Source organism: Pseudophryne corroboree, chromosome 7, assembly GCF_028390025.1.
Source record: "Pseudophryne corroboree isolate aPseCor3 chromosome 7, aPseCor3.hap2, whole genome shotgun sequence".
Classification (NCBI taxonomy): domain Eukaryota; kingdom Metazoa; phylum Chordata; class Amphibia; order Anura; family Myobatrachidae; genus Pseudophryne; species Pseudophryne corroboree.
Window position 1 is genome coordinate 189,626,273 of NC_086450.1, and position 12,327 is coordinate 189,638,599.

The 12,327-nt window shown below is 46.6% G+C and overlaps 1 protein-coding gene across 1 annotated transcript in view; it reads right to left on the reverse strand.

The window, feature by feature from the left end:
* Positions 1 to 2,883: 2,883 nt before the first annotated feature.
* The window catches only part of LOC134944934 (nuclear envelope integral membrane protein 2-like), a 65,629-nt gene continuing 56,185 nt past the window's right edge, over positions 2,884 to 12,327 (reverse strand). The window contains exons 7-9 of the mRNA XM_063933884.1: positions 6,177 to 6,402; positions 4,108 to 4,272; positions 2,884 to 3,287 (exon numbers count right to left, since the gene is read on the reverse strand). Of these exons, the coding sequence (XP_063789954.1) occupies positions 3,056 to 3,287; positions 4,108 to 4,272; positions 6,177 to 6,402 (623 nt within the window). The 3' untranslated portion in view covers positions 2,884 to 3,055. The remainder of the gene's footprint in view (positions 3,288 to 4,107; positions 4,273 to 6,176; positions 6,403 to 12,327) is intronic.

Here is a 12,327-nt window from a genome sequence, read left to right on the forward strand (position 1 = left end):
TGTTGGAGCACTACTTGAGTTAGTGCTACTCCGACCTCCAGCTGTTCTCTGGATCTTGCCCTTATCAGGAGATCGTCCAAGTAAGGGATAATTAATACGCCTTCTCTTCGAAGAAGAATCATCATTTCGGCCATTACCTTGGTAAAGCCCCTGGGTGCCGTGGACAATCCAAACGGCAGCGTCTGAAACTGATAATGACAGTTTTGTACCACGAACCTGAGGTACCCTTGGTGTGAAGGGCAAATTGGGACATGAAGGTAAGCATCCTTGATGTCCAAGGACACCATAAAATCCCCCTCTTCCAGATTCGCTATCACTGCTCTGAGTGACTCCATCTTGAACTTGAATTTTTGTATGTACAGGTTCAGAGATTTCAGATTTAGAATAGGTCTTACCGAGCCGTCCGGCTTCGGTACCACAAATAGCGTGGAGTAATACCCCTTTCCCTGTTGTAGAAGGGGTACCTTGACTATCACCTGCTGAGAATACAGCTTGTGAATGGCTTCCAATACCGTCGCCCTGTCGGAGGGAGACGTTGGCAAAGCAGACTTTAGGAACCGGCGAGGGGGAGACTTCTCGAATTCCAACCTGTAACCCTGAGATACTACCTGCAGGATCCAGGGGTCCACCTGCGAGTGAGCCCACTGTGCGCTGAAATTCTTGAGGCGACCCCCCACCGCCCCTGAGTCCGCTTGTAAGGTCCCAGCGTCATGCTGAGGCCTTTGCAGAAGCCGGGGAGGACTTCTGCTCCTGGGAAGGGGCTGCTTGGTGCAGTCTCTTACCCTTTCCTTTGCCTCGGGGCAAATATGAATGTCCTTTTGCTCGCTTGTTCTTATAGGAACGAAAGGACTGCGGCTGAAAAGACTGCGGCTTTTTCTGTTGGGAGGGGACTTGAGGTAAAAAGGTGGACTTCCCGGCTGTTGCCGTGGCTACCAAATCCGATAGACCGACCCCAAATAATTCCTCTCCTTTATACGGCAATACTTCCATATGCCGTTTGGAATCCGCATCGCCTGACCACTGTCGTGTCCATAGACTTCTTCTGGCAGATATGGACATCGCACTTACTCCAGAGTGCAGATATCTCTCTGTGCATCTCGCATATAAAGGAACGCATCCTTTAATTGCTCTATAGTCAATAAAATACTGTCCCTATCCAGGGTATCAATATTTTCAGTCAGGGAATCCGACCAAGCCACCCGCAGCACTGCACATCCAGGCTGAGGCGATTGCTGGTCGCAGTATAACACCAGTATGTGTGTATATACTTTTTAGAGTATTTTCCAGCCTCCTATCAGCTGGATCCTTGAGGGCGGCCGTATCAGGAGACGGTAACGCCACTTGTTTGGATAAACGTGTGAGCGCCTTGTCCACCCTAGGGGGTGTTTCCCAGCGCGCCCTAACCTCTGGCGGGAAAGGGTATAATGCCAATAACTTCTTTGAAATTAGCAGTTTTTTATCAGGGGTAACCCAGCGCTTCATCACACACGTCATTCAATTCCTCTGATTCAGGAAAAACTACAGGTAGTTTTTTCAGACCCCACATAATACCCCCTTTTTGTGGTACTTGCAGTATCAGAGATATGCAAAGCCTCCTTCATTGCCGTGGATCATATAACGTGTGGCCCTACTGGAAAATACGTTTGTTTCTTCACCGTCGACACTGGATTCAGTGTCAGTGTCTGGGGTCTGTGTCGACCGACTGAGGTAAAAGGGCGTTTTACAGGCCCCTGACGGTGTCTGAGACGCCTGGACAGGTACTAACTGGTTTGCCGGCTGTCTCATGTCGTCAACCGACTTTTGTAGCGTGCTGACACTATCCCGTAATTCCATAAACAAAGCCATCCATTCTGGTGTCGACTCCCTAGGGGGTGACATCACCATTACAGGCAATTGCTCCGCCTCCACGCCAACATCGTCCTCATACATGTCGACACACACGTACCGACACACAGCAGACACACAGGGAATGCTCTGATAGAAGACAGGACCCCACTAGCCCTTTGGGGAGACAGAGGGAGAGTTTGCCAGCACACACCCAAGCGCTATAAATATATATAGGGACAACCTTAATAAGTGTGTTCCCTTTATAGCAGCTCAAATATTATAAATATCGCCAATAAGTGCCCCCCCTCTCTGTTTTTACCCTGTTTCTGTAGTGCAGTGCAGGGGAGAGTCCTGGGAGCCTTCCTCGCAGCGGAGCTGGGCAGGAAAATGGCGCTGTGTGCTGAGGAGAATAGGCCCCGCCCCCTTTTCGGCAGGCTTCTTCTCCCGGTTTTTTTGGAACCTGGCAGGGGTTAAATACATCCATATAGCCCCAGGGGCTATATGTGATATATTTTAGCCAGAATAGGTATATTACATTGCTGCCCAGGGCGCCCCCCCCAGCGCCCTGCACCCTCAGTGACCGCTGGTGTGAAGTGTGCGGAGAGCAATGGCGCACAGCTGCAGTGCTGTGCGCTACCTCATGAAGACTGAGACGTCTTCTGCCGCCGGTTTCTGGACCTCTTCTCTATTCGGCATCTGCAAGGGGGTCGGCGGCGCGGCTCCGGTGACCCATCCAGGCTGTACCTGTGATCGTCCCTCTGGAGCTAGTGTCCAGTAGCCTAAGAAGCAAATCCATCCTGCACGCAGGTGAGTTCACTTCTTCTCCCCTAAGTCCCTCGTTGCAGTGAGCCTGTTGCCAGCAGGACTCACTGAAAATAAAAAACCTAACAAACTTTTTCTAAGCAGCTCTTTAGGAGAGCCACCTAGATTGCACCCTGCTCGGACGGGCACAAAAACCTAACTGAGGCTTGGAGGAGGGTCATAGGGGGAGGAGCCAGTACACACCACCTAGTGGTCAAACTTTTAAATGTTGTGCCCTGTCTCCTGCGGAGCCGCTATTCCCCATGGTCCTGACGGATTCCCAGCATCCACTAGGACGTCAGAGAAATAAAATAAAAAATAAAACTGTAATTTCAACATAAAAAATAAAAGCACAGACCGACCAACGATGGGACGAGTACATAGGAACCACCTCACGTTATTACAGTTCTGTAAATGCCGCTAAGCGTCACCGCTGAATATTTCTTTCACTGTCAGACTGAGAACTATCAAGAAAATGATCCTCCTCAATGAATTCGTCATCTACATGTATTACATCTTCCAGATGGTTCTGCTCGGCTTCTCTGTCCAGGGCGAATAGTTGTTCTTCCAGAAACAGGCTTCCTAGCCCGAACTGTTCCTCGTGTACCCTGGCCTCTTCTGGCGTTACATGGCTAGATCCCAGGACAAAATCTGCAAACCTAGGAAACAAGAGACGCACACACTTACACGCAATACGAAAGATAAAAAGCTTCTTACTTCCACCATTAAAAGGTGAAAACGCAAAAGCGCAGAGACACTGTACAGTACAACATAGGAGTAAGTGGTCATTCAGCACAAAATACTCAGGTACAGATGCGCAAAGTATGCATCTTATTTCCATAAACAAAATAAGTAGAAGTGACAAAACTACATCACTGGCTTGCAATTTGATGTGCGACACTTGTACATCTGTGTGCGACAGAGTCTGAATCTGTATACGAAGTGTTGCGATGTAGCGGCTGCAGCTTTTTGTGATGCAAAGTTATTTTTTACGCTTTATCTGTGGCTATGTAAAACCAATTCCTGGGTGGATAAAGTCACAGCCTAGCGTCTCAAGTACGCTGTGTGTCGCTGCGTCTGTGATGTGCGTAAGGCACAAATTTGAAAGAAAAGTAAGGTCGCTACATCTCTCGGGGCATATCAGCTGTGCCGGTCATCTCACGCCGTATGATGTATGGATGCTTAGTGTATGAGGACACATCTGTAATTTACTAATAAAGTGAAATACTCCAACTATTACATTTCACGTGACAACAAATGGTCACTATGATTTTGTAACTAAAGTGAATCTTAAAAACAATATGGCTTTATGTGGGAAGGACAAGCAATCGGTTTTCTTCTAATTCCTGGTTTCAGATCTCTCAGCAAAGAGAAATTCAGATAACATTGATTGAAACACTGTAAAGAAAGTGAAACACTGAAGCAGCAGATAAGCATTAGGGCATGGCACCACGGATCTTGCGACGGTAAACCGCGCACCTCTTAGGTGAGGAAAGCCTGGACACTGTAAGCCATGAGTTGAACTGAGGACCACTACAGAAGTCACGGAGCTCTCCAAGAGCCTTTGAGGTCTCCTCCTCAGAACGTTCCTTGTATTCCTCTTCCGTAAGAAATTTAAAGACCGGCTTCTTACGTGTCATTATTCTAGAGAAACAGAGAAACATTATAAATGATTAACCAACAATCTCTTACTCTTCCAGATGTGTGTGGGCCAGGCTGAACTGGATCATTTCTGTTGCACGGACGGCCATTTATGAGAACATCACTTACATAGTAGTTTGATAATACCAATAGCTTACTCGCTGAGCATTCTGAGCATGAGACAGGCAAACGTCAAAATAAGATGTCACATACTAAGACCTGTCACCCTTTGTTTGTGGCTCATCAGTGTAGGGGATTGTAAATTTGGAATGCTTTAATGCTATGCCAAATAATTGCTTATAAAGACCAGAAAACTCTATGTTTTATAATCCCATCCCGAAAGTTCTAGCAACTCTCCGGGGCAGATTCAATTAAGCGCACAATGCAGTAATTACGGGAAAGAAAACCTTGCTAACACCTCCTTGGCAGAAGCAAAAATGAGCAAAATTATCCTGCCTGGATGGACCACTGATACCATCATAATGGAGAGAGATACATTCTATCCATGAGTTTTGAAGGTTTATATGTTATATATTTTATAGATAGATCACTCTCTCTCCACTGCAGTTTACTGACCCTTTAATACTCTGTGTACAGTAATAAGAGAAAGCTGCTAATTTACTGTCGCTGAGACTTTTATTCTAGTGAGATAAATCTCAGAGTCTGAGTCAGAATCATACCTTGCTGCGACCGATTTTGTGTATTTTGCAATTGTCACACCTGTTGTCTCAGCCCTCCCCCTGCTATGCATGTGCAAGGGCTAGGACGCCCATTTTGAGCTTCTTGGAGGGGACACGGCACACTTATACAGTGTCCATGTCGACATAAACACAAAAAAACAATGAAAACCTCTTGTCGACTTGTTGACCTGTCGACATTTTTGACATCGTCTGTATTTTAAATGTCGGTATTTTGACCTTGTCAGGATTTTGACTGTCGATCAAATGTAATTGGGATTTTGACCGTCGGGATTTTGATTATAGGTATTTCATACTGATCCCGTCTGAATAGCTTATAATTGTCATTTGTCTAGAGCAGTTTTTTAAATGGCGGTTAGAGGCACTTTTTGGGAGCAAAAATGTGTCTTAGTCGCAATGCAATGTGACTAGGACACACCAGGATACTGTACTGAATAATGTGATATGACACTTGTATACTGTGTGTGACTGAGTCTGTATACAGAGCAGAACAGAACGTGTATTGGAAAAAAGCTGCATCTGCTACATTGTAGCACTTTGTACATAGACTCAGAAACTCAGTCACACACAGATATAATGGTATCATATTTCACATTACTCAGCATCCTAGTCTCATTGAGTTGTGACTAAAGGTGTGTACACACGATAAGATCCCTGCTATGTTTGATTTTGACTATAAGATTTCCCTTGAACTCCCTCAGAGCCCAGATAGTCAAAATCTGTACTATCTTTGTGCTATCTGTTTTAGAGATTTTGTCTATGTACGATTTTGACTAAGTGCCAATTTTGACTAGACTTTGTACTAGATAGTACACTAGGTAGTCAAGATTGACTTGCCTGCACAGTCTATCTAGCCTTACGATACCGACCCCACGGGATCGTGCATCGGGATCAAATCTGTATCGCAAGCTGCCTAACACCTTGAGATATCCACTAACTTTTCATAAGATTTTGACTATATAGCCAAAATCTTACAGATTTATCTCACTGTGTGTACACACCTTAAGATGTATTTCAGTAAAGGGAAAAAAAAGATGGCTGACACTAGAAAATTCTCACGAAACTTGGTGTGCCAAGAAAGGTTGTTTGGAGTGACTGCATCAATAATGTATGAGGACACATGTATATGTAGCTGTAGTGACACTTTTCCCTTTATTTACTTAAGGTCATTTGCAATTGTATGATGTTTCATGAAAGTGTGCCACTCACCTGTACAGGTAACACAGAGCGGTAACGGGATAGCACAGCACCTTCACAGAGAAGAGAACAGCAATGACAGCAAGAGCAATCTCCGGGAGGGCAAGGCCGCAGTAAATCAATGTGCAGGCTAGGATCTGCAGCGTCCATGCGAGAAGGGTCAGGCTCCACTCACTGCGCGGGGGACCATGTGCGTAGCAAGCTGCAGAGCTGAGCGTCCCCGCCGCCATAAAGTACCCTGCCAGCGACATATTCAATGACATCAGTATTAAATGGCTGTAAATAAAATAACAAAGATCAAATGTTATAAAAAAAATAAAAAATATTCGTTATGTTAAAAACTTACCGTTGATAACGGTATTTCTCCTAAGTCCACAGGATAACATTGGGATATGATGATGCGACAGCAGATTTGCACCAAACGGTTAAAGCTTTCGGCCTCCCAGCATGCAATGGGCCTGTCCATATATCCCCGCCTCCTGGCTCAGGCAAATCAGTTGTTTTTCAAAAGCTCAAGGAAGGAGCATCATAGAGAGCCCTAATCAGGCAAGAAGAACACACATGCACACCCTTTCATACAAGAAGGAAGAGGTTAGTGAGTGAAAGGATCCTCAAATCTGATGCATCAGGGTGGGATCCCTGTGGACTTAGGAGAAAATAGGAATTTGGTACTTACCAGGTAAATCCTTTTCTTTGAATCCATAGGGGGCACTGGAGTACTCTTGGGATATGGACGGCTTCAGCAAGAACAGGGCACTGAATATTTAAATTTAGAACTCTCCTCCCCTCCATATCCCAGAGTACCTTAGTGTTATTTATTGAGCCGAACAGGAACTATAGAGAGGTTGACAATGGAGAATTACATATAACATAACGGACAACAATAAAGTTGACACATAACGTTACTGACAACTAAACAGTTGACACCATAACCGATAGAACTTGAAACTTTGAACCAGTCGGTGAGAATGTGTTACCATAAGATCCACTGAACTTACCACAAACTAGGTAAAACTGCTCTGGGTGGGCGTCCAGTGCCCCCTATGGATTCAAAGAAAAGGGTTTACCTGGTAAGTACCAAAATCCTATTTTCTTTTTTATCCACTAGGGGTCACTGGAGTACTCTTGGGACGTACCAAAGCTTCCCCCGTGGGCGGGAGAGCTGTTTGGCACCTGTAACACTAGGCGGCCAAAGCTAGATGCTGATGCCGCAAACGTATCAAACTTGTAAAAGCGCACAAGCGTGTGCACTGATGACCATGTAGCCGCACGGCAAAGCTGCGTCGTAGAAGCCCCACGACCAGCTGCCCATGAAGTTCCCACAGAACGTGTGGAATGAGCTGTTACTGATGTAGGCGGCTGTAACCTAGCATGAAGGTAAGCCTGACGTATGGTCAGTTTTATCCATCTGGATAAGGTCTGCTTAGAAGCTGGCCAACCCATCTTGGCAGCATCATAGAGAGCAAACAACGTATCCGTCTTACGAACTGTAGACGTTCGTAATACATAAACGCGTAATGCGCGTACCACATCCAAAGTTCCAGAATGTCCTGTTAACACGGGAACTACTATTGGTTGATTGATGTGAAAAGATGACACTACCTTTGGTAAGAAAGCGGGATTCGTCCGAAGTTCCGCTCTGTCATCATGAAACACCAAATACGGTGGTTTGCATGACAAGGCACCCAAATCTGAAACACGCCTTGCCGAAGCTAAGGCTAGTAGAAAAATTGTTTTCCAAGTGAGAAACTTAATATCCACTTGTTGTAAGGGTTCAAAATATGAAGACTGTAAGAAATCTAAAACCAGATTCAAGTCCCATGGCGCTGTAGGTGGAATGAATGGAGGCTGTACTCTGAGGACACCTTGCAGAAAGGTGTGTACAGACGGCAATAGAGCCAATCGTCTTTGAAAGTAAACTGACAAAGCAGATACCTGCACCTTTAGTGTAGATAAACGCAGTCCTCCATCTAACCCCGTCTGTAGAAATAACAAAAGACGGGATAACTTGAAAGATGATGTCGGAAACTTCCGAGCTTCACACCAACCTATATAGGCACGCCAAATTCTGTAATAATGAGCTGCCGTAACTGGCTTCCTAGCACGTAACATGGTTGGTATAACCGATTCTGGAATGCCCTCTCTTCTTAAGAGGGCGGTCTCAACAGCCACCCCGTCAAACAAGCCGCGCTAAATCGGGGTAAAGGAAAGGACCCTGTTGTAACAGGTCCGGACGTAGCGGGAGCGGCCAAGGATCGTCTGCGAGTAATCCACAGAGATCCAAGAACCAAGCTCTCCGAGGCCAATGAGGCGCCACTAGTATGACTGTGGCGGACACTCTTTTGATCCGTTTTAGCAACAGAGGGAGCAGCGGAAACGGTGGAAACAGATACACGAGGCTGTACGGCCACGCGATTGTGAGAGCATCCACCCCCACTGCCTTTGGATCTCTCGTTCTGGACACATACTGGGGCGTTTGGTGATCGTGGCGAGATGCCATCAGGTCCACTTGAGGGTAACCCCACCTTTGGACCAACATGTGAAACACTTCTGGATTTAATGCCCATTCTCCTGGATGAAAATCCCGACGGCTGAGATAATCCGCCTCCCAGTTGTCCACTCCCGGAATGAACACTGCCGACAATATCACTTGGTGATGTTCGGCCCAATTGAGGATTCGAGCTACTTCCCGCATGGCCATGCGGCTTCTCGTTCCTCCTTGCTTGTTGATGTACGCGACCGCCGTCGTATTGTCTGACTGCACCTGGACAGTCTGAGACCGAAGCATGTGCACTGCTTGTCGTAGAGCATTGTAAATTGCCCGGAGTTCCAGGACATTTATAGACAGCAATCTTTCGTGATCCGCCCAGAGACCCTGGAGCTGACAATTTTGAACTACAGCACCCCAACCTCTGAGACTCGCGTCCGTCGTTAGAATTATCCAATTCCAGGCGCCGAACCGTTTCCCTGCGGTTAGATTGTGTACTTTGAGCCACCAGAGTAGAGATACCCTGGCCCGTGGCGACAACCTCACCCTGTGGTGAATCTGCAGATGCGAGCCCGACCACTGTGCGAGCACATCCAGTTGAAAAGGACGTGAGTGAAATCTTCCGAACTGAAGCGCTTCGAAAGCCGCCACCGTTGTGCCTAAGAGGCGAATGCACAAATGTACCGAGACTGTGCGTGGCTTGAGCACTAATTGTACCAGATGACGAATAATCTGTACTTTCTGTTCTGGTAGGTAAATTCTTTGATTTACCGTATCGAGAATCATACCTAGGAATTGAAGTCGTTGAGACGGAATTAGATGTGATTTCTTGAAGTTGACAATCCAACCATGCTGAACTAGTACATTGTACGTTAGCAACGCATGTTGGAGGAGCATCTGTTGAGACGGAGCTTTGATGAGCAGATCGTCCAAGTACGGAACTATTATCACTCCCAGGGATCTGAGTTGAGCTATCATCACAGACATCACTTCGGTGAATACCCAAAGCGCTGACGAGAGGCCAAACGGTAGAGCCTGAAACTTGTAATGGTTCTTCCGTATCGCAAAACGCAAGAACCTCAGATGAGGTGGCCAAATTTGAATATGTAAGTACGCATCCTTGAGATCTAGCGCAATCATGAATTCCTGTGGCTCTAAACCTGCAATTACTGACCGCAGAGATCTTGGATCTGTAGTAAGTGACGTACTGATTGAGACCCTTTAAGTTCAATATTGGCCTGACGGAGCCATCCGGCTTTGGTACCACAAACAGACTGGAATAATAACCCTGACCTTGTTGGTGTACAGGGACCGGAATCAAAACTGCTGAATCCAGCAGGGACTGAATGGCAATTTGCAGAACCGCCCTCTTGTCGTCCGACAGAGGCAGTCCTGTCTTGAAAAACCGCAGTGGCGGGAGACAGTCGAACTCTATTTTGTAACCTTTTAACACTAAATTGCGGATCCACCCATCTGTGGATGTCTGGAACCACGCCAAATGGAACGTCTGAAGGCGTGCTCCCACAATTGGAGATCTGAGATGGGCTGGGAGCCCGTCATGCCACTGGCTTGTCGGTGACCTTAGCGTCCTGACAACTGGTTTTGGTTTGTTGGAAACCACGTCCTCGACCTCGTCTACCAGGCGTGGCTGTTCCTCTACCACGGCCTCGAAAGGGCTGAGGTCTAAAGGATTTGAACGCCGGGCCAGAGTATTTCCGTCTAGGTACCGTTGGAGGCAATGGTAGGAAAACAGACTTTACTCCCGTGGCCTCAGAAATCCATTTGTCCAATTCAGGACCAAACAACTTCTCGCCACCGTAAGGTAACGCCTCTATACCTCTTTTGACCTCTGCCTCCGCTTGCCAAGAAAGCAGCCAGAGTGCTCGTCGTGCTGTAACTAGCGACGATGAAATGTGAGAAGTGAGCTGACAGATGTCAGTAGAAACTGTACATAGATACTCAGCAGCTTCACAGATTTGATGAGTGAGAAGTACAAGGTGATCGTCATGTAGGCCAGACTTGAGTTCTGTTATCCATACAATTAGCGCCTTAGTTACCCAAATGCCAACCAACCCAGGTCTAAGCAACACTCCTGCTGCTATATACATGGACTTTAGCATAGCTTCTATTTTATGATCTGAAGGGTCTTTAAGCGTAGTAGCAGTTGGTACTGGTATGGTTAATTTCTTTGTAAGTTTTGACACAGACGAATCCACCAATGGCAGATTCTCCCATGTAGATGTCACAGACTCTGGAAACGGGTAACTAGACTTAAATCTGCGAGGTATAGAAAACCGTTTATCCGGATTTTTTCGTGTTTCTACTAACATCTTATTAAGAGATTCCGAAACAGGAAAACACATTGGAGATCTCTGTCGTTTAGTAAAGACGACTTCATCATTTGTCAGAGGCTCCTCAGTTTCTGTAAACTTCAGAGACTGACGCACCACTCTGATGAGATTATCAATGCCTGGGCTGTCAAAATCTTCACTATCTGACTGCTGGTCTAATGCGCCCTCCTCACCCTCATCTTGCGCAGTGAGGTCTGGCATAGAATCGTCAGAATGCAACATAGCAGAAACTGGTAAATCATAAGACAAATGAAATTTATCCCTTCTACCCCAAATGGACTTTTGGCAAGGCTAAGACCCCTCCGGTAGTTCTGGCGGTCTCACCCTAGACTCAGATCTTGCTGCTTCCCGCTCTTGTCGAGCGGCGGCCAATTCTGATTGCAATCCAGCCATGACATCTGTTAGCATAGCCCATGGAGGGTCCGGCAATGAAACCGGCTTTGAAACCGGAGCAGAAATTGTATTTGTAGCTGAATTCACAAAACATACTGTACATGTAGTAGATCCATCAGGTAACACACTGTTACAGACCTTACTCAGTATTGCCTTACTCAGTATGCAGACAGACAATACAATACACAACTTGCACGACTCAGTAAAATAGTACTAAGGTGTGTCTATATATAAATATATATATATATATATATATATATATATGGCCGAAGTGCAGTGCACGTGGCCAGTACTATATGAAATCTGATCCCAAATTCCCACTAACACCCCTGCGCCTCCGGTGGAGTAGTGTTGTAGAACAGGATCTTCCAAACTGAAGGAGAAACAGGATTGAACAGGAAGCATGGTTAAAATGGCCCCCATGCCATGCTTACACTAATAATCACAGGTCAGGTTATAACACACATTTAAAGTCTACAACCTGTAACCAACTGCATTAAAAAGCAACCCTGTTAATATAGGCTTAAAAGCCTATGTAATTATACCACAACACATGCAGCCTTCTCCCCCCCTTTGCAGCCGCGCTGCTGTGAGAAGAATCGCCCCCTCCCTCCCGAGTACCGTCGTGAACCGGAGATCTTGCTGGGAGCCGGGTAGCCTGTATAGCGGCGGTGGACTTCCAGCGGGGAGCGGGTGCCGGGCGGATCTGCGGCCGGCGCTGTGCACAGCGTGTGGAACTGTGAGCGGCTCTGGCGGCAACTAGCAGGGAGCACTGGCGCGCACTAAACAACGTTCCCCATACAGCGGGACGGCAGCGTGAGCTGACCGCCCCATCCCCAGCATACCTGAACTCCTGTGGCGAGGGGCTATGACGGGGCTTCTTCTGTAAGCTCCGTCCAGCTTCCTGCAGGATGATCTGCACTTGGCTGTG